The 26,412-nt window shown below is 44.0% G+C and overlaps 1 protein-coding gene across 1 annotated transcript in view; it reads right to left on the bottom strand.

Annotated features, from left to right (window-relative positions):
• Positions 1-11,885, bottom strand: part of MDFIC2 (MyoD family inhibitor domain containing 2) — a 47,003-nt gene extending 35,118 nt beyond the window's left edge. The window contains exon 1 of the mRNA XM_077923502.1: positions 11,795-11,885. Within this exon, the coding sequence (XP_077779628.1) occupies positions 11,795-11,885 (91 nt within the window). The remainder of the gene's footprint in view (positions 1-11,794) is intronic.
• Positions 11,886-26,412: the final 14,527 nt, after the last annotated feature.

Raw genomic sequence — 26,412 nt, 5'->3', positions numbered from 1 at the left:
GACAGCTTTTGACTCGCTTGATAATATTTGGAGTAAGCCATAAAAGCCAATCTCTGAACGAACAGACCACTTTTATTGGCTTTTAGTCCCATTACTGCTATCATAAGTGGTAAATTGGCCTAATTCAAGTAATGCTGCTGCGTCATACTGGAAAACCACTGCTTAGTTTTCAACTTTATTTATTTTTACATGGTTGTACTTTAAGATATGATGGTTAAAAACTAGTGCATCACAGCCCTACCAGAGGTCCCCTCTGGGGCATGGCTCCTAGCGGCCTGTGAGAAAGTGTGCACTCCTGGGTTGTGGTTCTACTGCTGCACCTATTTTGTGAATGAAATGTTCTCCGCTATAAAGCGTATTACAAAGCCCAGGCAGGAACATAAGGAAAGCAGTGCATAAGTCAAGCCAGGACTCCAGTTGCTGCCAAATTATAAGCACAAGGTGGGCCTTGCACAACAACAGTGAACTGTACTGTACTTGATAGGCTGTCCCCCAACTTTGGGCACAGACCAGCAAATGTACAGCTATGGTTCTCTGCAGTGCAGGGGCAGGGAACATTTATCAGCTGCATTCCCTTACGAGCAGCCACATTTCAGTGTGGTTTGATGTTTTGTTTTATCCCTTTATATTTTATTGGAAGTCACCCAGAGTGGCTGGGGTAACCCAGTGAAGTGGACAGGTTACAGTGGTACCTCGGGTTACATACACTTCAGGTTACATACGCTTCAGGTTACAGAATCTGCTAACCCAGAAATAATGCTTCAGGTTAAGAACAGTTTCAGGTTAAGAACAGATCTCCGGAACAAATTAAGTACTTAACCCGAGGTACCACTGTATATGGAAGAAGAAGAAGAGGAGGAGGAGGAGGAGGTTGTTGTTAATATCCTGGGAAGTCATCTTAAGGAAGAGGACACACCACTGCCTCATTCAAGACAGATGGTAGCTCCCTTCTCCATTCAGTCCCTCCCTGGACCCACACATTCAGCCATATGGCTAGCTCTAACTGTGACACCCAGCTCTGTCTGAATCTGAGTGGTTTTATGCCTCACAAAGTTGTTGCAGTAGGCCTCCCAGGGTGTCAGAACAATGCTCTTTTAGCTAGATGACAAAAGGCCATGTACCACTGAAAAAAGCTCTGCTGGGCGGCTACTTGCAGGTGCAACAGTGCCAGAGAAGTAAGTTTTATTTACCGCCACCATGTGGTGGGCATGATGGTGCAACATCACCTGTGTTTGGTTAGATTTGGACTGAGTCAGAGTCGGAGTCTGATGCAAAAGTTCACTCTCACACAACACAAACACACAGGAGTTTTATTTCAGACTGGTTTGTTTTAATGGTAAGAGATTAATATCATCTTTATTATTTATAGTCTAGAGAGTAATTCATGATTAAATAATATAAGAAGCCGGGCTACAAATTTACCTCTTAATTATAGATGCGGCAACACTGCTAAATTGTGTTCCTGTCTCCACTAAGTAATCTCTGGAATCTAGCAGAAGAAACTTGGCACCTGAGCCATTCCATCAACGTCGAAAGAAAGTGTTCCCCTTCCTATTCAAACTGCTTGCAGGGATTTTCCAGCAAAGCTGAAGTGAAATCTAATTTGTGCTAGTAATTAGTACAAAGATGCATTGTCAGCCTTTAAGGGAAAAAAATTGGCCAGAGAAGCCCAAAACACCCAACTACTACTTCCCTTGTCTTTTTAGTGGAATGGGTTAGATCTCTCTCTCTCTCTCATTGTCTCTTTCTCTGTGTGTGTCAATTTCAGGTTCTTCTTTTACTTTTGTCCTTATATTTGTTTACTTGCTGTTTCTCTTAGATCGTAAGTTGCTTTGGGATGCTTCCACATCAAAAGTGACAAAATAACAACAACAATAGTAGCATCAGCAGCTTTGAATCACACATTGTTCCCACAGTGGTGTGTGGTCTATTTCATACCAATTTCCCATCCTGAAAAGAAAAAAGCCAACTTTTAAGCCTCATCTCTACCAATTTTGAAAATACTGTGTCTGTAAATGTTGGTTGATCCTTCACTTAGTTGCAGTCAGTCCTCAGGGAATGTGCAGGCGACCTTGGAACGGACAGCTCACGGAAGAACCCCGACCAGACCTAAGAGGAGGCGTGTAGTGGTGATAGGGGATTCCCTACTGAGGGGAACAGAAGCAGTGATCTGTGGGCCTGACAAGATGTATCGGGAAGTGTGCTGTCTCCCTGGGGCTAAGATCCAAGATGTAACTGAACGACTGCAAGGAATCATAAAACCCACTGACAAATACCCCTTCCTCTTGGTTCATGTGGGAACCAATGACACTGCAAGCAATAGCCTCCAGAGGATCAAAAGAGACTACGAGGCTCTGGGCAGGAAATTGAAGCAATTAAATGCACAAATTGTCATCTCATCTGTCCTCCCAGTTGAACGACATGGCCCAGGGAGAGAGGGAAAAATAGTGGAAGTGAACAACTGGCTTCGCAAATGGTGTAAACAGGAACGGTTTGGATTCTTAGATCACGGACTGCAGTTTCTTAAAGATGGACTTCTGGCAAGTGATGGGCTGCACCTCACAACGGTTGGGAGGAATGTTTTTGCCAAAAATCTCAGAAACCTCATCAGGAGGGCTTTAAACTGACTAATGTGGGGGAGGGAGACAGTGCTCCTGAAGGTAGGAGTCTATCAATTGATGAAGATGATAATCCAAATGTCATAGACCAAATGGAGCAAACAGCACACAGACCTAGTGGTGGGAGGAAAAAATCCTTAAATAAGAGACACGGGGGAATGATTAATGAACTTCAATGTCTGTACACTAATGCGCAAAGCATGGGAAATAAACAAGATGAGCTTGAGCTCTTGGTACAGCAAACTAAATATGACATAATAGGCATCACTGAAACCTGGTGGGATAAGTCCCACGATTGGAATGTAATAATGGAGGGATACAATCTATTTCAGAGAAAGAGACCAGACAAGAAAGGAGGAGGAGTGGCGTTATATGTCAGGGATGTGTATACCCGTGAAGAGATCCAAGATTTAGAACCTCAAAGCCAAAGTGAGAGCATTTGGGTCAAAATTAAGGGAGAGAAGAATAACAGAGACCTCATTGTGGGAGTTTACTATAGATCCCCAAGCCAAACGGAGGACATAGATGATGCCTTCCTGGAACAGATGGCCAAGCATGCAAAAGGAAGGGAGATGGTAGTAATGGGGGACTTCAATTACCCGGATATTTGTTGGATGTCAAACTCAGCCAAGAGCATAAGGTCAAACAGATTCCTCACTGGACTTGCAGACAACTTCATTGTCCAGAAAGTGGGAGAAGCAACAAGAGGAACAGCCATTTTAGATCTGGTCCTAACCAATGTTGATGACCTGGTTAGTGGGGTAGAAGTGGAAGGATCATTAGGCGCGAGTGATCATGCTCTTCTGAAGTTTACTATACAGCGGAAAGGAGCAGCCAAGCATACTAGGACTCAATTTCTTGACTTTAAGAAAGCCGACTTCATAAAACTTAGGGAAGTGCTGGGTGAGATCCCATGGACAGTAATACTAAAAGGAAAGGGAGTTCATGATGGCTGGGAGTTTGTTAAGAGGGAGATAGTAAAAGCACAACTTCAGGCAATACCAATGAGACGGAAACATGGAAGGTGCCTAAAGAAGCCAGGGTGGCTATCTAAAGAACTTTTAACTGAGTTAAGACTAAAAAAGGATGTGTACAAAAAATGGAAAAGGGGGGAAACCACCAAAGAGGAATTCAAACAAATAGCCAGCACGTGTAGACACAAAGTCAGAAAAGCTAAAGCACAGAATGAACTCAGGCTTGCTAGAGAGGTTAAAAGCAACAAAAAAGGCTTTTATGGGTATGTTCGTAGCAAAAGGAAGAACAAAGAAACAGTGGGGTCACTCAGAGGAGAAGATGGTGAAATGCAAACAGGGGACACAGAAAGGGCTGAACTCCTCAATGCCTTCTTTGCCTCAGTCTTCTCCGATAAAGAAAACAATGCCCGACCTGAAGAATTTGGAGCAAATGATTCAGCAGAGGAAACACAGCCCAGAATAACTAAGGAGATAGTACAAGAATACTTGGCTAGTTTAGATGTATTCAAGTCTCCAGGGCCAGATGAACTGCATCCAAGAGTATTAAAAGAACTGGCAGATGTGATCTCAGAACCACTGGCAGTCATCTTTGAGAATTCCTGGAGAACAGGTGAAGTCCCGGCAGACTGGAGGAGGGCAAATGTTGTACCTATTTTCAAAAAGGGGAAAAGAGAGGACCCAAATAATTACCGCCCAGTCAGTCTGACATCAATATCAGGGAAGATTCTGGAGCAGATCATTAAGCAAACAGTCTGTGAGACCTAGAAAGGAATGCTGTGATCACCAATAGTCAGCATGGATTTCTGAAAAATAAGTCATGTCAGACTAACCTGATCTCGTTTTTTTGACAGAATTACAACCCTGGTAGATGAAGGGAACACAGTGGATGTAGCCTACCTTGATTTCAGCAAGGCATTTGACAAGGTGCCCCATGATATTCTTGTAAAGAAGCTGGTAAAATGCGGACTTGACTATGCTACCACTCAGTGGATTTGTAACTGGCTGACTGACCGAACCCAAAGGGTGCTCATCAATGGTTCCTCTTCATCCTGGAGAAGAGTGACTAGTGGGGTGCCACAGGGTTCTGTCTTGGGCCCGGTCTTATTCAACATCTTTATCAACGACTTAGATGATGGACTCAAGGGCATCCTGATCAAATTTGCAGATGACACCAAACTGGGAGGGGTGGCTAACACCCCAGAGGACAGGATCACACTTCAAAACGACCTTGACAGATTAGAGAACTGGGCCAAAACAAACAAGATGAACTTTAACAGGGAGAAATGTAAAGTATTGCACTTGGGCAAAAAAAATGAAAGGCACAAATACAAGATGGGGGACACCTGGCTTGAGAGCAGTACATGTGAAAAGGATCTAGGAGTCTTGGTTGACCACAAACTTGACATGAGCCAACAGTGTGACGCGGCAGCTAAAAAAGCCAATGCAATTCTGGGCTGCATCAATAGGAGTATAGCATCTAGATCAAGGGAAGTAATAGTGCCACTGTACTCTGCTCTGGTCAGACCTCACCTGGAGTACTGTGTCCAGTTCTGGGCACCACAGTTCAAGAAGGACACTGACAAACTGGAACGTGTCCAGAGGAGGGCAACCAAAATGGTCAAAGGCCTGGAAACGATGCCTTATGAGGAACGGCTAAGGGAGCTGGGCATGTTTAGCCTGGAGAAGAGGAGGTTAAGGGGTGATATGATAGCCATGTTCAAATATATAAAAGGATGTCACATAGAGGAGGGAGAAAGGTTGTTTTCTGCTGCTCCAGAGAAGCGGACACGGAGCAATGGATCCAAACTACAAGAAAGAAGATTCCGCCTAAACATTAGGAAGAACTTCCTGACAGTAAGAGCTGTTCGACAGTGGAATTTGCTGCCAAGGAGTGTGGTGGAGTCTCCGTCTTTGGAGGTCTTTAAGCATATGTCAGGAGTGCTCTGATGGTGTTTCCTGCTTGGCAGGGGGTTGGACTCGATGACCCTTGTGGTCTCTTCCAACTCTATGATTCTATGATTCTATGATTCTATGATCTTCTAAGTACTACAGCTTGATAAGTGTACAGAGAGATGTTTTTAGTCTCCTTCCCTGCCCCACAAGCCTCCTAAAAGTGTCTCCTGAACAATGTGGAATGGGGTGCAGCTATGTCAGAGTACAGTAGCAGTCAGTGGCATTGTCGCCACTCTGACCTCCCCATCTTCCTTCCAGTAAGGTAAAAGGTAAACAACCCCTGGACGGTGAAGTCCAGTCAAAGGCAACTATGGGGTTGCAGCACTCATCTCGCTTTTCAGGCCGAGAGAGCCGGCGTTTGTCTACAGACAGCTTCCCGGGTCATGTGGCCAGCAGGACTAAACTGCTTCTGGCACAATAGAAACACCTTGGTGGAAACCAGAGCACACGGAAAAGCCTTTTACCTTCCTGCCACAGCGGTACCTATTTATCTCCTTGCACTGGTGTGATTTCAAACTGCTAGGTTAGCAGGAGCTGGGACAGAGCAATGGGAGCTCACCCCACTGTGGGTATTCGAACCACCAACCTTCTGATTGGCAAACCCAAGAGGCTCAGTGGTTTAGACCACAGCACCACTCGTGTCCCTGGCTCCTCCCAGTAGGCCTCAGCAATGCTGGTGATGGGAGGCCAGTTAAGCGTCATCCTAACCGCTACTGCCATGCATGTGAAGAATCTTTCACAATGTGGGCGGGAGGAGAAAATTTCCTTCTCCAAACTTCCTCCCATATCTTACTATCCAAACCTACCATTCAAAAAAAGTTGTAACAGGTATTATCAGGGAACCTGTGTGAAATCCTCAGTTGTAACAGACATATTCTACTGGGAAGATTAGTTATTTCAGGCCTCCTCTGGTTCCTTGTTCTGCTGGAAATGGCAAGATTACTAAGGAAGGTTAAAGATCTGGAAAGGGCCAAATGTTTTTGAAAATGGGAGCTTAGATGGTGTTTTGATGCAAGCTGAGATGAGGCAAGGCCAGAGAAAAGCACACTGGACAGCTCCATGCAAGGCTCAGGCATGAGAAGAGAGCCCAGATGTTGCTTCAGAAGCAGTTCCTTTCAGGACTGAGCCTTATATAGGAGCTACAGCTCCATCTCAGTAGCTGAGATGTGTATCACTACGTAATGCATATCATTTAAAAAGGGCCCAGTCATTGCTAGCAGAGGCTTGTTCCTATGGAGCAGGGAAGACTTGAGTTGTCTTTGGGCCAAAGGGGTAGTGGCCATGCGCATTCCTTGCAGAAGTGTTCCCAGTAGGGTTGGCCCCGAGGGGAATCCCCCCTCCCACTGGTTCCTAGCCACAAAGAAGGGGAGTCTGGTCCCAGGGTCTGGAAGATTTTCATAGGGACCATGGCAAGTGGGCTGGCCATATCCCCACCTGTACCCCGGAGCACTGAACCTGATCAGGAGTGGGGAGGGTGGAGGCACTACGGTGGCCTTTTTGCATTTCTAAAAAGACCACACACACACACAAAGGAGACAAATTTAGCATCAGATGTAGTTTGGCTCAGAGCCTGGGAAACGGAAAGAAAAAGGTAACACAAGAACCTAACGGGCTGTATAACCAACAAAGCAAGTGTAGGGATTTCCATTTGTGCAACAGAACTTCTGCTTTGTCTCTGCTTCCCATACGCCCATGCGCTCCCACCCTCCACCAATCTGCTCAAGGTGGTTGAGGAGAAGCCCAGAACAAATTCAGGGGGCATGTGACAGTAGGACATGTTGAATTATTCAACTTTCAAATTCCCAAATGGAGGGGTGCGATGAAGTTGTAACATGACTTAGGAATTCGAAAGATATTTTGGTCAGATTAATATAATTTAGTTTTGCTTGGTAAATAAATTATGTGTAAAATTGCATAGAAATCATTAAAAATGATTGCCAAGTACTTGAAGTTGTTGTTGTTGTTGTTCTTGTTTAGCATTACTTGACATTTTCAGAAGGTAAGATTATTGTTATTTTGTTATATGCTGCTTCATCAGACGTAGACTTACCAAGCTAAATGTTCTCCAATCACATAAATAATAGCATATTTGAATTCCTCAATCCAGCCATGCAAAAGCACAAAAGAGGTGGCTGAGGAGAAAGTGCAGCCTGGGGAGAGTCCTGATGGTTCCCTACCCATGCTGTAATTCCTGAGCTGTTCAGTGAGAGGTAAAGGTAAAGGTAAAGGTAAAGGTAAAGGGACCCCTGACCATTAGGTCCAGTTGCAGACAACTCTGGGGTTGCAGCGCTCATCTTGCTTTACTGGCTAAGGCATACAGCTTCTGGGTCATGTAGCCAGCATGACTAAGCCGCTTCTGGCGAACCAGAGCAGCGCACGGAAACGCCATTTACCTTGCTGCTGCAGCAGTACCTATTTATCTACTTGCACTTTTACGTGCTTTCGAACTGCTAGGTGGGCAGGAGTCAGTGAGAGTTAGATGGAGTCAAAAGAGTTTTAAGAATGAAACATTATTTAAAATAGACAACCAGTATTGGGAAGTTATCAGGATGGACAGCACAGCTGGCTGGCTGGTGCTGTCCTAACAGAAGCTTTTCCTACACCTCCCTAGTTACTGTAACATTGTTTCTCTGAGTGCATTTGAAATCCTTCCCTTCCCAGGAGATTGCATTGCAGAGTTCAAGAGCCACTCAGCTTATAAAACTGCAATTAATAGCAGCAAGCTGGAAGTCTGCTACATTTGATAGACTCTGTGCCCACTGGAAGGGAGTCTTTAAATCTGCTTTTTTTACAACTTAAAGGAAGGGTTGCATTGATTAATTCACTTGATCATAGGCCCGAAGCTGACAAGGCATCTTCCAGAGATTTTAGCCCTCTGGGATTGGCATCATCACTTTTCGGTCACATTTCGGTCTTTAAAGTGGAGAGGAGTCACCTAAGGTTACACAACTTGTGTTTTAAATATTTTACCTGATGCCCCCATGAATAAGTAACTCTGCCACTAGCAATCTTTTGCTAAAATACATCTCTGCTCCAAACTTCAGTTAACTAAGAAAGCAAGCTGGTTTAAAATGAGGAAAAGACCTGGCTCTTTCCTCTGAATGACTGGCTCCAAAAAGCTCCAACAGTGTCCACAGGTCACCACATTTTGTCAGGAAGGGTCATAGCTCAGTAGCAGAGCATCTGCATCACATGTGGAAAGTCATAGGTTCAATCCCCAGAATCTCCCCGTACGGCTGGGAAGGAGTCATTGTCTTATTGAGCTAGATGGACCAATGATAAGATGGCGTCTGGTGTTCATATGTAAAAATCCCAACGCTACTGGTCCTCCTGAATTTTCTACTGCATGCCCTCCTTTAAAATAGCATAGGTGTGCCTTCCATGTGTGGTTGGACTATAACCTCCATAATCCCTGGTCATTGGTCGTGGTAGCTGGGGTTTATGGTAGTTGTATTCCTACAACATCTGGAAGGGAACACTTTGCTTGCTCCTGGAATAACACATGCCAATGCTTTGTTAGGAGACGGACTACCTAGTCTCAAAACACCTAGTCTCTATAATTTCCTCCATTTAGAATCTGCTCTTCCAGCAACAGCAGCTTGTGCCGATGGGAATTCAAAGGGCTTAGCCTTGGCTGGATCGTGTCCTACATTTGTGGCTCCTCTCCCTCTCCCTCTCCCTCTCCCTCTCCCTCTCCCTCTCCCTCTCCTTCTCCTTCTTCCAGGGGCTACTGGAATCAAATATCAAACAACCTCCTCGAAAAGTTCATGGCTCTGTCTTAGGCTCAGCATTTCCTCCACGAATGAAGCGGGTTGTGACCTTATAGCCAATAAACACTTAATGGATACATTATAAAGATCACAACCTCTTACTAGTGCACACAATGATGGCACTCGCAGCACATAACATATTATTTTGCAAAATGTTTTGGAAGCTCTGAGGGCGCAAGGCACTATATAAAGAGAGCTACTACGCCATATCTTTATGGCATATTTCTTCCACTGTGTGGTTCATGGTTGTTGTTTTTAGAAGGCACAAGTAATCAATACAAAACCAGGAATAAAAATAACTTTCCTTTAAAATTGGATGCTAAAAGAACATACTGCTTTCTTGCTTTTGCAGACAGGATCAGGTTCTACTATGCAACTCACTCTTTTTGCTGAGAGACCTGAAAACTAATATTTTTAAGTGGTGCGGAGCACAAATAAATAAACATAAAAACCATTAATAAAACATTGGGGCAGCAGAGAGGGGAATCCTGTTCATCTTTCTGCTAGCTGTTTCATAAGACACCCAGTGCCCCCAAATCGTCTGGTTCTATCCCTGCCTTCACATTGATGACTGGTAGCTTGCTGTCTATAGAGAAGCCAGAACTGCATCTCCCTTTCCCATCACACCACAGAACTATGGGAACAGCCAAAGCTTAGAGGTGGAGCATCTGCCATTTATGCAGATAGTCCCAGGTCCAATCGCCAGCATCTCCTCGTAGGCCTGGATACATCCCCTATCTGAAACCCTGAAGATCTGGATGGACCAATCTCTTATTCAGTATGTTCCTAAAACAAGTCATATGTGTTTCAAGATCAATAAGCCCAAATCAGCCTCTCTTCTCCTAGGATTAGGCATCCAGGAAAATCTTCCAGGTAAGAAACTCTGGTACCCAGAGGCAGTACACTGCACATTTCATGTTACAAACTAAGCAAGCTGAAAACAGCTATGTGTTACTGATGACCACTCTGTTCTGCAATGATAAGAGGGCTGTACATTCATCAAGGGTGGGGGACCAACAGTTCAAAGGAGTTCAAGGTGGCATACGTGGTTCTACACCTCCACAACAACCTGTGTGGTAGGTTAGGCTAGGAGACCATGGCCAACCAATGGTTACTTTGTGAGCTTTATGGCTGAGTGGAGATCTGAACCCTGGTCTCCCAGGTCTTAGTTCAATATTGTAACCACTAGGCTTATTGACCTGTTTTGGGGCACCATCAGCAGCAGATTCCCTTGTGCTGCACTTCCCATTGGCACAGTGAAAGCCCCTACAGTGGTGGAGTCCCCTACCGGTGGACAGGCTCCTCCACCAAATGCTATTCCCCCTCCAGTGGCAAAGATAATGGGAGTTGCTCTCTTAGTTAGTATACCTACTGCACAGGAGTAATTGCACTAACAGCACTGTAGCAAAAACAAGAGACACCTGTGGCATTTTGAAGACTAGATTTTGTCTACGGTGAAAGGCAGTCTATACATACTGGCAGTGCTGGATTTAAGTATAAGCTAAACAAGCTATAGCTTAGGGCTCCACTCTCTTGGGGGGCCCCCAAAAACCTAGATGTACATTTCCAAAATATAAGATAAAAAACAAATAAAATAAAACCTACATACAGCAACAATGTTTTGTGTTGTGTATGCTCCTATGGTGTAAGTAATGGGCCCCGCCTGCTATATAAAGGGCCCCGTTACCTTCAGCAACTTAAGGACTCATCAAACCTAAATCCGGCCCTGCATACTGGAAATAAATAAATACATCGTGGCATTACTTTTCATAGACAAAAGACGTTTTCATACTATGTGCACCATGAACATTCAATGCTGCTGCCTGCAGTTTAAAACTAGGATAGCGCTGTCATCCTCTCAGACTAAATGTGTTAGTCTTTTGGCAGCCACAGTTTAAAACTCTGTTGTTTCCATTATCATGCAGATGCGAGAACAACATGCAGCTATGTCGAAACATTGCGTATTTTTGAGACAAAACATGTTCTTCTCCTTTGCTCCAATTCTAATGTGTTTTTCAAATGAATCTGAGCAACAGCAAACCAAATGCTACCAAGACATGCATCCATCTTCCATTAAATCTTTTAATGTCATTATTTGCATTCCAGCCATAAACTATTGCCAAGCATAATTTCGCAGATAGCATTTCTTTTTCCTGTATCCTTACTTTATGTCAGATGCTTCAAAAATTCATTTTGACTGATGGGTGGCACCTATAGCTAACATTTATATCACTATATCTAGAAACTAGGCCCACTTCCAATGGGGCACCTGAAACGTTCCTTAGATATTTATTTACTCAGGATGAAAAATTTGATTACTGAAAAACAGGACTCTCTAAACTTTAGGCCAAGCCCCAGAATAAGCAAAATGCACTTGCCACTGCTGTGGAGGTAGGAGTTAACCACTGTTGAATTAGACTCTCTTGTGGAGTATTACTGTTATTAGGAAGTATTTCCAGTGATAAACAGTACAACTCACCTTCTTTCAACAACGTTGAAGTGTTTTGCTGGTCATTTTCAAAGCTTGGTGTTGTTCTAATTTTCGCTTTGTCTGTCTCTGCTTCTGACATCTACGTGGTAGGAAGTAAGATAGCATCAGTAAGTTTGAAGTTTGAACATGGTGGAAACAATCCCTGCAAAGTTAAAACACTTTATGCCTCAAAGATTTCTCTACTCAAAATTCCATTGAGCTCTGCAGTGCTTACTCTTCGGTATGCAGGTATAGGACTAAAGACTTAATTATATCCCATTGTAATCCATGCAATGTGCAGTGTAATCCTAAGCGTGTCTACTCAGAAGTATGTCCCACTCGGTTCAGTATAGTCTCCTCCCTAGCAACTGTGTTTAGGATGGCAGCTGTACAGCACAACCTTATTTCTGCATGTCTACTCAGAAGTAAGCTCCAATGAGTTCAATGAGACTGACTTTCAGGTATGTGCATACAGGATTGCAGCCTTAAAAGAATTTAGCTTTGGGTGGGTTTTTCCCATTCTCTATATTTATATACTAAGACGTTTGTGCCATCTCAAATAAAGCACATTTCCCCTTATTTTTCTAAAGATGCTGTATGCTGTAACATCTCTTGCATTAAACCAATATGCCTTTTCGCAGCGCTTTATTAATATTACATGCGTTCTTCGATGGCACTCCTATCAATTTCACGTTGAGTTGTATTAATAATACTTACGAGTAAATTACAGCACGCAGATATGCCGTGATTGGGTAGGACGTACCCCTCTGCCTGCTTAATGTGATTCTAAACAGCAATAAAGCAAGCTATTAAGCTGCTCACAAATAAATATCAATAAAGAGAAGTTCAGCTAAAGTGTAACCAAAATTTTCTTTACTACCATCCCCAACCATTTATCTCTCCTAATGAAAATCACCAGCCCCCAAAGCATGAAAAATTACAGTACCTGGGAGTGTTATGTGTGTACATTAGCCTGCTGAGTATTATCTGGATTTCCTGTTGTAGTTTACCTCCACGGATAGCTAGGAAAAAACAATAACACTGGGCTGTCCAGTCTTCTTCTAATTGATTTTCATCCTCTCAGAGTCCAATTAGCTCAACCATTGCCATAGGATTACTTGTACATTCCAAGCAAAAGAGGTGAAGATAATGAGGTCCAGGAGCCTTTGCTCAGTCTGCAGCCTCCCAGGTTGTGTAATGTCCAGCATTCCCTTACACTGACAAAACTAAAAAGATGAGCACGGCAGTCTCTCTTTCCTCTGCTGTGTAGTGTCAGATTTGACTTGCAGCCAGAATCAACCAACTTAGTGCTAAAATGATTTTTTTTAAAAAACAATCTTTTCTAGTTAAAAAGTTGGGTTTTTGAAGAAGCTACATAATAACGCTAAGAACAGTCCAGACCAAAAACTGCAATTCATCTGGCAGTGATTCTGTATAAAGGAAGAGACACGTGGTCAGCTGTGCCCAATCTGAACGTTGTTGACCACTCATGGAAGCTGTGGCCCTCCTTGAGAATGCTGGACTACAATTCCCATCATCCCTGACTATTGACCATGCTGTTGGGGGGGGTCATGGTTCAGCAACATCTGGAGGCTCCTGTTTTCACAAAGTAAAAAATAAAAGTAAATGAAATGGGTAGTATTTCTTTGAACAGCTATCTGAAAAACAAAGGTCCTGATCAAGTCAAGTATCAAGCTGTTGTATATTTGCATGACACCATTGAAATCAAGGCTGGACCTGGATTATCTGCAAGCCTTCCATGCAGCCAGTATGACTAAAGGTGTGTATACAGTTAGTTCCTGTTTTGAGAGGAAGTGCTTGAAAGGGGAACTTCCTATAGAAGTGTGTGGGAGGAGGAAGCCGATGTGGGCCTGGGGGCTAATAATAATAATAATAATAATAATAATAATAATAATAATAATAATAATAATAATACCCTGCCCATCTGGCTGGGATTCTCCAGCCTAGGAGAAAGCAGGGTTCCCTATCTACTATACTTCAATAAAGCTGTTCATGTTTGAGTTTACCAAAGCAGCTGGAGTTTGTTTCTAAGGCAGCCCTACTGGTCAAGAAGGCAGATGGGTGTGGGGCTTGGATGGAACCATCGTCAGTCACATGAACAGGAAGGGGCTTACAGAGAGTCCATCTAAGCAGTCTGGTTGGCGAGCTTCTCAATGGTTGCAGATGGGATGGTTCTTTTACCCCCACAGCTCAAGGACTTTCCTGAATTCTGTGGGCTAGTTTAGGGGGCTGCACAAGTGGCCTTAAAAACTAGCTTTGTGGTGCTTTTCTCCTCTCACTTCTTTGTAGTCTCTGCACCTTTGACAAAATACTACTACTACTACTACTAATAATAATAATAATAATAGACAATATTGGGGTGGTGGAGGCTGAAAGCGCACCTTTTGCATTTCAAGAATTATCCAAACAAAAAGCCTTTTGGCTTGGCTCTATTAAATCCAATTAGCATATTCAACCCATACCTATTGGACTCTGGACAGAAAACTGGAAGCCAGCAATGGGTTTACTTCTTACTGAACAACTGCATAGAAATCTAGCCAATCGTGCTTCATCTTATGGATGTAGGTAAATTGGCTGGGGGCTTTATTCTGTGAACTGCCCTGAGACCCCCGGGTATAAGGAGGTATATAAATTAAATGTATGAATAAATAAATAAATAAATGATTTAAAAATTAAAAATTAAAGCTGAAAATTACCGTAAATGAGACTTAACAGGTTCCAGTTATAATAATGTTTGGCTGCTTACAAAAAACTATTCTGCTTCAGCAGCAGAGTCCAATATGTTGCACCTATCTATTGTCCATTTTCTTTCCCTTCTGCTCTTGCTTGCATTAGGCTAGTCCAGGGGTCTGCAACCCGCGGCTCCGGAGCCGCATGTGGCTCTTTTACACCTTTGCCGCGGCTCCGGGGCGGATACTAGCGAGGGGAGGAGGCGCATTGTGCGCCCCGACACTCCCCACTGTGGCGGGGCCTGTACTGGCTGTGACGTCGCATGGGGGTGGTGCATGCGTTAGTCATGCACCGTCCCGACGTCACCTTCCCGCCCGCCCGCTACATTGTAAGGGGCATGTACGCTGGTCACTGCATTGAAAGGGGGCATGTACGCTGGTCACTGTTTTGAAGGGGAGTGAAGAACACACACACACAAAAAGGTAACTTGTTAATTTAACGTTTATTTCTATGAGGAGGAGTAATTCTGAGGGGTCAAACAAAGAAATAATTAAAAAAGTGACAAAAAAGTTATTTTTATAATGACGAGTTTTGCGGCTCCCAGTTTTTTTTTCTTCGGAAACGGGTCCAAGTGGCTCTTTTTGTCTTAAAGGTTGCAGACCCCTGGGCTAGTCTCTTGTGATCTGTGATGACTCTTTGAAGGTCAGGTTCAAGGTCATATGTAGTGGACTGCTCTTACACCTTGTTTGAAATTCAGCGGGAGCTGGATCAAGTGCAGCCAAACAGAAAGCAAGTACCAATTCTCCTTTGCAAGATGTGAGTTTTGGAACTATTTATCGTAGAATAAATTCAGTGTTATCTTCCTGCAATATTTATAAAATCCTGTATGGCATTTGCCGCCCAATATTGTAATCCCAGATCCATGTACTCATGTTTGTCCAATAAATAATAACATATTCCTTTTGTTATGACAGAAGCAGCTTCTACTCTCGCATCACATGTCATTCTCACTCGCAGGGAAAAAATGTGTATGTGTGCATTATTTCTTTCTTTCTATAACTTCATGGGCAACCTACCATCTCTGGTTAGTAGTGAAGTGTGTGTGTGTGTGTGTGTGTGTGTGTGTGTGTGTGTGTGGTGAAAACATTAGAGCAGCTGAATTTTTATTTTGTATCATTTTTGACATGGGAACAATTTGTTCAAACTCAAGCCTGTGGTAATATAAGTCCCTGCAGGATACTTGTACTTTCTCGCTCTCTCATTCTTTCCCTCATTTGTACCCAGTACAGTGGTACCTCGGGTTACAAACGCTTCAGGTTACAAACACTTTGGGTTACAGACTCCGCTAACACGGAAGTAGTACCTCGGGTTACAAACTTTGCCCCAAGATGAAAAAGGAAATCGCACGGTGGTGGCAGCGGAAGGCCCCATTAGCGAAAGCGCGCCTCAGGTTAAGAACGGTTTCGAGTTAAGAATGGACCTCCGGAATGAATTAAGTTCGTAACCCGACTTACCACTGTACCAGCGACTGCTCGAGTGAGCTGGACTGAGTTGATGGATTATAGTCAAGTGAGATAATAACCTGATCCTAAGCACACCTACTGGGAATTAAGTTCTATTTAGATCAATGGAAGTTAATTCCAAGTAAATGTGTTTAGGATTAAGGCAAATGACTGATCCTATGCTCTTCTACCAGGTGAAAATGGAGCATAGGAATAGAAACAGGTCCCTCCCTCCCTCCCTCGAGGATGTGGTATCTTGCAGAGCATCTAGAAGCAGACTTTGGCCTGGTTCAGATGTAGTGCTGAATTATCATTAAGTGTTGTATGCATGAATCTCTGGCGCATGTGTACTTTACCCTCCACGTTCCTTCTCTGAGACATTCCCCCCCCTTCTTCCTCCCTCTACACACACACACAAAACAAAACAAAACAAAACAAACGCCATGTTATGGGTTTCCCACCAACCCTCCAAAGCAGATATATAGGACACATGGAGGGGGGAGAAAAGGAAGTCCCATTGCTTAAGTGGACCTTGTTCCATGCATGCAGCAACTGAGTTGAATCCTAACCCTTGTGCTTGGTATAAATCCCAAGCATAGCATCTGCTTTGCGGTACCATTTTCTGGTACATTCTGCTTGTGGAACAGCACAGTCCTAGCAATCGAAGTCCAAAATCCCAATCATCAGTACTCTTGCCATCAATATTCCTGGTCCATGGAAGCAGCCTCCTAATGGACAGCACCATCCCATCCATTTTTCAAGCTTTTTTTTTATTTTAGGTGGGAAATATTTGAAGTGTGCATTTTAGAATATCTGCTTGGCTTGTCTGAATATCTTTTAATAATTAATGGAAATTCAGAGTTAAAATATATTGATAATGTGCTTGAGGTGGGGTGGGGCAGCTATCTTTGCACATACATTTTGAAGAGCTTCCCAGAGTACTCCTTTTGAGTGTCTGATTAACTTCCAAAGAGGAAACACTACTCTACTTCTCGATCAATGACTTAACAGCAAATTGTGTTTTCCAATTTATTCCCAAGGCTCATGTTTGTTCTGAGTTCTATTACTGATGCGGAGAAAGTGGTTTGCAATAACTTTTTTCTTCACTCAAACATCGTTGCTGCAGCACATTATGTAGTCAGTATCATCATAACAAAGGTGTTGTTGTTGTTTAGTCGTTTAGTCGTATCCGACTCTTCGTGACCCCATGGACCAGAGCACTCCTGTCTTCCACCGCCTCCCGCAGTTTAGTCAAACTCATGCTGGTAGCTTCGAGAACACTGTCCAACCATCTCGTCCTCTGTCGTCCCCGTCTCCTTGTGCCCTCCATCTTTCCCAACATCAGGGTCTTTTCCAGGGAGTCTTCTCTTCTCATGAGGTGGCCAAAGTATTGGAGTCTCAGCTTCACGATCTGTCCTTCCAGTGAGCACTCAGGGCTGATTTCCTTAAGAATGGAGAGGTTTGATCTTCTTGCAGTCCATGGGACTCTCAAGAGTCTCCTCCAGCACCATAATTCAAAAGCATCAATTCTTCGGTGATCAGCCTTCTTTATGGTCCAGCTCTCACTTCCATACATCACTACTGGAAAAACCATAGCTTTAACTATAAGGCGGGACAATTAAACAACAGTTGAGCAGAAATAAAGCTGGACCTTTCCTGTTCCTCTCCTCTCCATGGGCATCTTGTCTGTCCTATCATCAACCTGTTGAACCTGAAGGTGCTGCTGCAGAATTCTGGCTGAGCTATTGGCAGGGGGGACGGACGACAGTGGCCATCCAGGACTTGATCAGATATGAGCATGCCGACTTGTCAATATTATCAGAGGAGTGGTGATTTATACGATCTGAAGAGAAACCAACCAAGGAAGAGTGGCTGATTAAACTGATGACTTGTGCCGAAATGGTGTAGTAAGTAACCAAGGAGGGGGCTTATTAAAGATTGGGGAACATTTGTGGAATATCTGAAAAATTATGGTATGCAAGTAACTGCATTAGTAGGGTTAACTTAAATCAAGCAGTTAAAATCATTATCGAGATAAATTGTAGAATAACTAAAAAGCGGAGTAAAGTGGAAAATGCAGTGTTAAAAATTTAAATAAGACAAGAAACTACAAAAGGGGGGAGGGAAGTTTAATATGCATTTGTATTGAAAGTATGTGATTGTAAGGTGTGCATTTGTAAACTTTTGAAAATTGAAATACAATTTTTAAAAAATATATATTATCTGAGAAATGTCTCCAGTGGTGGTAGCCAATGTGGTGCCCTCCAGATCAACTCTGATCATTGGCCATGCTGGCTGGGACTGGTGGGAGTTGGAATCCAACAGCATCTGGATGGCATTGCATTGTCTACTCTTGTTCAACACTGACTTGTCAGTGGTACTCTGTAGCTTCAGACAGGGATCTTTCTGAATCCTACCTAGAGACACCCTGGATTAAACATGGGACCTTCTGGGTGCAAAGCATGTGCCCTACCACAGAGCTCTTCCTCAAAGCAGTCACTGTGGTTCATTGTAATTCCATTACCCTTATCATGTGCCTTCTTTAGCAGGCCTCCAAATTCAAGTTTAATGCATTGTTACAAATCTACTCCAATAGCAGTTTTCTTGCTCAAACTGACTGAAATGACCTCAGGTGTCATGTTGGCTCTGAAAGACCAATCTGCACCTTCCAAAATGTCTGCAGCCAAGATACTGCATGATCTTTCATACAAAGTTGGTTAGGTGCTTCAGTCAACAAGTCATAAAAATTTGATGTTTAATGCATTTTCATACATTTATTGAACAAACCACTATGTAAAAAAAAAAAGTACAAAATCCAAATGATAATTACATTAGTTTGGGAGGCAGATATTAGGTCTCCCTTGTGTTCAATGGAGCTTCCTTCCTGATATTTCATGCACAGCTTTATAGCCCAGTCCTAAGAATGTATGAAGGGACGCGGGTGGCGCTGTGGGTAAAAGCCTCAGCGCCTAGGGCTTGCCGATCGAAAGGTCGGCGGTTCGAATCCCCGCGGCAGGGTGCGCTCCCGTTGTTCGGTCCCAGCGCCTGCCAACCTAGCAGTTCGAAAGCACTCCCGGGTGCAAGTAGATAAATAGGGACCGCTTACTAGCAGGGAAGGTAAACGGCGTTTCCGTGTGCGGCTCTGGCTCGCCAAGCAGCGATGTCACGCTGGCCACGTGACCCGGAAGTGTCTCCGGACAGCGCTGGCCCCCGGCCTCTTGAGTGAGATGGGCGCACAACCCTAGAGTCTGTCAAGACTGGCCCGTATGGGCAGGGGTACCTTTACCTTTTAAGAATGTATAGCACAATGGTGCTTATCCCCTATTAAGTGTGCTTAGTATTGCAGCCTTAGTCATCTTCCCTTTACTCCTAAATTACAACCCCACATGCAGGCACTATTCAAAATGTATAAATGATATATAATGGCACTATGGCAATTGTTCCATCAGCACAAGCATTCTAGCTCACAGGTAGGGGCTCTGCATTATTGGGACACTTGGTTGTGCAGGTGTCCCAGTTGCCTGGAACTCCTACATACAAGGAGGACCTCACAAGTTCCCTCTATATATACAACCGCATACAACAAGTGGTTGATTAAAAAAAGACCTGATACTGAATGTGGAACCAAAAATATGGCCCTTCTCCAATCTGTACTGAGTAGGTGCCACATGCACTAACCTAAGACATGGATGCTGTTACTGTCTGCATGTTTTTAATGTCTGAATCAGCAAAGCGCCTTGAATAATTTCAGAGGTCTTCACTTTGGTTCTGGGTGCTTCAGAGATATCCCACATTTGCTCTCTTGTTTGCAGCTTGAGAGGGTGTAGTATTGTAACATGGTTACCATAAATACTTTCCAGGCATCCTTACCTAGAAATATTTGCAAACTAAGAAAAGGTCAACTGAAGCCTGTGTTTTGTTAGCCCAAAATTGTAAAATGAGCGAGGTCCCAACCAAAGAAGATTGTCAACTTAAGTTGACAGAATATGCACAACTTGCAGGCTTAACATATAGAATAAGAGACATACGGTTAAAGAAGATTGGAAAACGTTTATTGAATATATGGAAAATAATTGTGCACAGCTGAAAACGCTGGCAGCATTAAGATAAATTCAGCAGTGTAAATAAGTTTTGATGGATGTAATAATGAAAAACCGATTGGTATAGTTTTTTTTGTAAAATATGCAGGGATATAAGATATGTAAAATGAACCATGGAAAGAGAAGAAGGGAAGTCATTGATATCTTAAGCATGTACAATGTTTATCTGAAATTGTAAAACAGAAAATTTAATAAAAAAAGCATATTTTAAAAAAGAAATATTTGCAAACTATTTATTTATTTATTTACAAACAACCCTTCGCAAAACAAAACATCAGATTCAGGGCAGCAGAAGGAGAAAGAGCTGCATTGAAATGCTAATATATTTGGCCACACAAACCAAGCTGAGTCTGGTGTTTAGAACTGCAAGCTGAACAGAGTGAGAAAGAGCCTGCTATCTGAAAGAAAGGATGAGAAAGAATTGAGTTATAGATAAGGAAGCAGGAACCTGAGAGGTGATGGTAAAATGCCAAACACTAAAGGGCAAGTCGCTGCTCCTGCGTTGTTGTTTTTTAAAAAAGAAATTTGTAATTATTTTACATTCTGATTATAAACTAAACCAATCCAGACTAATCCAAGCCTCATTCCGCATCCACACAGAGAAGGCAACCTTAGAGGACCACAGTGTTTAGCTAAGATAAGAAGGATATGCAGATAGAGGGACACAGAATGAATCAATTAAAGGGATGTCCTGTTGATGATTCAAGACCTGATGACCACGATGTATCTTATAGGGATAAAAGTGTTATATTTCCCCTCCCTACTGCTCTTCTTTGTCAGCTTCACCCTTCTTGCCACAAGAATATCTCTGTGCAGGAGGGTGTATGAAACAAAGGCCAAGGAGAAATAGTGTTAAGTTCAATTAACAGGTGAAGCACTGCATGGGAGCTAAGGAAGAAAAGCTTATAATATTTCCTCCTCCTCCACCCTGACATAAGCAGGAGGGAAGGAGTCACTGCAGCCTCAGCTCCTCTAACAGTATCTTATGCACAAACAAATTATGCATGAGTTTGCCCAAGGGACTACTCAGCTACTCAACAGTAATGGGTAATTGCCCTAGCAAACTTATACCTCCTATCAGTGATACACACCAACACTTATGTCGAGAAGGAGAAGGGGGGAAAGATGCAAAGAACAAATTTCAATAGAAAGCACATAATTATTATTAGCAGGAAGATGGCATAGTTTTATTTAACTCTTTGCAGGCGAAACAAGAATCTTAGTTATTCCTACATTTTAAAAACCCCAGACTTCTTTGTGAAATCTGATATTCTTCCCATGTATCCAGAAAGGTAAACTGCCAGGTTAAATTTTTTGTAATGACACATTATTATACACAATTCTTCCCAAAACCCCCCAAAAGTGCACACACTCATTAAACAAAGAAAAACTCAGGCCCTGTAAGGTACAGCTGCCCCCAAAGGTACCTTTGTCTATAATCTTTGGGAATTCTTGGAGAACAGGTGAGGGCCCTACAGGCTGAAGGCAGGCAAATGTGGGTCCCATCTTCAAAAAGTTTAGGATTAGTCAACAGTATAAGTGCCAACTCCTAGGGGCTGAGGCACTTGGGGGTGGGGCGTTGCTTTGTTTTGTTTTTGAGGGGTTTTGGCCCTCCAATGTTCAGAGGGTGGAGGATGGCAAACATGGAGCCAGGCATGGTGTGGCTTTGGTAGCTGGAAGTTCAACCTCCTTCTGCCACCATGGGAGGTATGGAGGAAGCAACTGATAAAGAAAACAATTAAAGGTAAAGGTACCCCTGCCTGTACGGTCCAGTTGTGTCCGACTCTAGGGTTGTGCGCCCATCTCACTTAAGATGCCGGGGGCCAGCGCTGTCCGGAGACACTTCCGGGTCACGTGGCCAGCGTGACCAAGCTGCTCTGGCGAGCCGGCACCAGTGCAGCACACGGAAACGCCATTTACCTTCCCGCTATAAAGCGGTACCTATTTATCTACTTGCACTTAGGGGTGCTTTCGAACTGCTAGGTGGGCAGGAGCTGGGACCGAAAGACGGGAGCTCACCCTGCCATGGGGATTTGAACCGCCAACCATACAATCGGCAAGTCCTAGGACTGAGGTTTTACCCACAGCGCCACCCGCGTCCCAAAAGAAAACAATAGTCCTGTTCTATTCTGCCTTGGTCAGACCACACCTGGGATACTGTGTACCCAGTTCTGGGTACCACAATTTAAGAAGGATATTGACAAGCTGGAATGGGTGCAGATGAAGGCAACCAAGATGATAAAAGGTCTGGAAACCAAGCCTTATAAGGAATGGTTGAAGGAGCTGGGTATCTTTAGCCTGGAAAAGAGGAGATATGATGGCCATCTTCAGATATCCCAAGGGCTGTCACATGGAAGAGGGAACAAGCTTGTTTAATCCTACTCCAGATGGTAGGACCTGAACCAATGGCTTCAACTTACAAGAAAGGAGATAAACATCAGGGAGAATTTTCTGGTGGTAAGAGCTGTTTGACATTTGAATGTACTCCCTTGGAGGGTGGTGAGTTCTGCTTCCTTGAAGGTTTTTAAGCAGAGGTTGGGTGGTTGTCTGTGAGGGACGCTTTAGTTGTGAATTTTCAGCATTGCAGGATGTTGGACTAGATGATCCTCAGGGTTCCTTCCGACTCTACCATTATATCATTCTATGTTTCCCACCCCCCATACTTTCCTGTGCTACCGATGGAATATCGAGGCCCATGGTCTTCTTTAGTCACTGCTTCAGTGCAGTGTTGTCCACGAAAAATGGGTCTTCCAGTCACTTCAGCATGTGCCACGGGTATCTTACAGCCACTTTTAAGCATTATTTTAGTATGTTGCAGATGTACACCACTTAATGAGGACCCATAATGGATATCAAGTGCCAAATGCAGCCCAGAAATCTACCAACAGCTTGAAACGAAGGCTGTGCCAAAATCAAGTGTTTTGGGGAGGGGCACTTTCAGGAGCGAAGTGAGTTTTTATACCCATTTTTGACCCACTTTTCACATTATGGCAGCAGTGGACCTTGTGCAGCAGCCACAGAATGCCCTCTGGAATAAAGCCATGTTACCATGTAGCATTGTGTTAAGAGGAACTGAGGGTTTTAAAAATTGTGACTGCTTTTTAAATTGTTTTGTTAATTGTTTTTTTTTAATTGTTAAGAAGTTACGGCTGCCACATTTATTATTATTTTTAAATTCACAGTATCCCTCAGAACAATGCTGCATGATGTCTTTCATGGAAGCATTGTGGTGGAAAAACGCCACCAGCTGGCAGCCTCAAGTGGACTTCAGTGGTGGCACTGTGCAGAGAATAAGCCCCCTGTGACAGGCCACCATAAACAGCTAGTGGGTTGATTCCAGGTTGGTCTTTCATCCAGCTGAGCAGGCCTAAGGTATGTTAACTCAAGGAGTAAGCAGTTTGCTTTCATTTTCAGCCTGGTAAGATTAAGAAGTTATCAGCAATCAGATAGTTGAATAGTTACTGTCCATACATGCTACTCTGGCTTCAGCCTAGATTTGGCCTTCCATGTGTTGCAACTCATGGGCCAATGCAAATGCAGTGGTGTGCCAAAATCAAGATTCAGTCAGTGGTGGTGGATGCAGACAACTGCATCTCCACAAGCACTGAAGCACCTCAAAGCCGGGATGGGCTGAGACTTTCCCTCTTGTCGGTGGAACCTGTGGCATACCGGGTGTTGTGGGTTCTGACTCAGCTGGTGAGCCCCATTTTGGGGTAGTCTCCCGACTGCCACTGCCAGGGCTGCCACAGATGGAAGGGGAGCTCTGAAGAAGTGAAAGGATGCTGTTGTAACTCCACAGGGGCCAGGCTGACACCTCTGCCCCTCAACCCCAAACACACACAGTACAAAAGGCATTTGGGTTGCTCTGTCAGTCAGTTATTGGGCCACAACCTCTATTATAGAATAGAATAGAATAGATAGAATAGAATAGATTCTTTATTGTCATTACACAAGTGCAACATTGCACAAGTGCAACGAAATTGGATGCCATCCCTTAAAAACAACAAAAGCAAAACAACAACAACAACCAAACAAACCACATTCCAGCCACACCCACACCAACACCCATCAAACTCCCAGGTCACACTATCGAGTTACAGCATTCAAAAAGGCCACAGCTCTTGGATAGAAACTGTTTTTCAGTCTATTTGTCCTTGACTTGATGTTTCTATATCTCCTGCCAGAAGGCAGTAGTGCAAACAGACTGTGTCCCGGGTGAGATGAATCCTGCAGGATGTTGTTTGCTTTCCTAAGACAACGGGAACCGTACAGTTCTTCCAAAGATGGGAGAGGATGACCAATAATCCTTTGGGCTGTGGTTATGACCTTCTGGAGCACCTTCCTCTCCCTAGCTGTACAACTGGAGAACCAAGCACAAATACAGTATGTAAGAATGCTCTCTATGGAGCCTCGGTAGAAGGACACCAGCAGTCTCTCACTCAGATTGTTCTTCTTCAAAAGTCTGAGGAAATAAATTCTCTGCTGGGCCTTCTTCACCAGAGCAGTGGTATTTGCGCTCCAAGTCATGCCCTGATCAATAGTTACTCCCAAAAACCTGAATTCCGCCACCCTCTCCACCCGTTCCCCGTTGATATACAAGGGCTGAATGTCCGCCTTTTTTTCCCTGTAATCCACCACCAATTCCTTGGTCTTAGCCGTATTAAGAGCCAGATTGTTCTCTCCACACCAAACACAGAACCGCTCCACCTCGTCCCGATAGGCGGACTCATCCCCTCCTGAAATGAGCCCTACCACCGTAGTGTCATCAGCAAACTTGATGATTTTGTTGCTGGAATAGATGGCTGTACAGTCATACGTATAGAGAGCATAGAGCAGGGGACTCAACACACAACCCTGTGGTGAGCCGGTGTTAAGGCTAAGGGCTGTGGACATATGTGACCCTACTCTAACCCTCTGAGAACGTTCTGACAAAAAATCCAAAACCCAGAGACAGGTGGAGTTGGAGAGTCCAATCGCCTCTAGCTTGGACACCAGTCTATGGGGGAGGATAGTGTTAAAAGCAGAGCTAAAATCCACAAACAGCAGCCTCACATAACTCCCCGGCTGCTCCAGATGGGACAGAGCAGCATGGAGAGTGGTGGTGATAGCGTCTTCTGTGGATCTATTTGCCCTGTATGCAAACTGGTAGTTGTCAAAAGTTGATGGAAGACAGGAAATAATGTGACGGCGCACCAGTTTCTCAAAACACTTCATGATGATTGGAGTCAGTGCAACTGGTCTGTAGTCATTCAAACTACTGATTGTGGATTTTTTAGGCAGAGGGACAATAGTTGACGACTTCAGGCAGGGTGGGACAATAGACTGGTGTAAGGACTTATTGAAGATCTTAGTAAAGACCCTCGCCAGCTGATCCGCACAGCCCTTCAACACCTTTCCAGTGATGCCATCAGGTCCAGCCGCCTTCCTCGGATTCGCCATCCTCAATACCTGTCTCACCTCATGCTCCTCTACCGTGAATGAGGGGCCCCTATGGGCTGGTGGCTGTAATACCGGCGTCTCAGGTGGCTCCCTCTCGAAGCGAGCAAAGAAGAGGTTAAGCTCCTCCGCCAGCAAAGGGTCACCGTCGACAGCACCAAGGTTAGGTTTGTAGTTGGTAATATGCTGAATCCCCTGCCACATCTGTCTTGTGTTGTTGCTCCTTAAATTATCCTCAATCCTCAGCCTATAATCCAATTTTGCCCGTCGAATACCCCTCTTCAAGTTTGCTCTTGCCACACTGTAAAGCTGCACCTCGCCTGACCTGAAAGCCCTGTTCCTTTCCCGCAACAGGCACTGGACCTCTCTATTCATCCAGGGTTTCTGATTGGGGTAAAACCGGATGGATTTATTTACTGTGACAGTGTCTGTGCAGTGATTGATATAGCACAGAACTGCCGCCGTGTGTTCCTCCAGGTCTGTACGATCGAAAATATCCCAATTGGTTCTCTCAAAACAGTCCTGCAGCTGGTGAATAGCACCTTCAGGCCAGATTTTAACAGATTTTAATATTGTGGGAGCCCGTTTCCTGAGTGGGATATATGCTGGTACCAGGAACAGAGACATATGGTCGGACTGGCCCAAGTGTGGCAGCTGTAAAGCCCTATAGCCGTGATTTACATTCGAATAAACTTTATCCAGTGTCTTGTCCCCTCTTGTGGGACATTTCACATGCCGATAGAGCGTTGGGAGCACTGTTTTAAGTTCAACATGGTTGAAGTCTCCCGCAATGATGTGCACAGCTTCAGGATACTTGTCTTGCTGGCTGCTGATAAGGCTCTGCAGGCATCCCAAAGCCAGGTTGGCATCGGCATCTGGTGGCACGTACACACCAGTT

This window comes from Podarcis muralis, chromosome 2 (genome assembly GCF_964188315.1).
Source record: "Podarcis muralis chromosome 2, rPodMur119.hap1.1, whole genome shotgun sequence".
In the NCBI taxonomy this organism is placed as follows: Eukaryota; Metazoa; Chordata; class Lepidosauria; order Squamata; family Lacertidae; genus Podarcis; species Podarcis muralis.
This window is presented reverse-complemented; position numbering and strand designations above follow the sequence as displayed.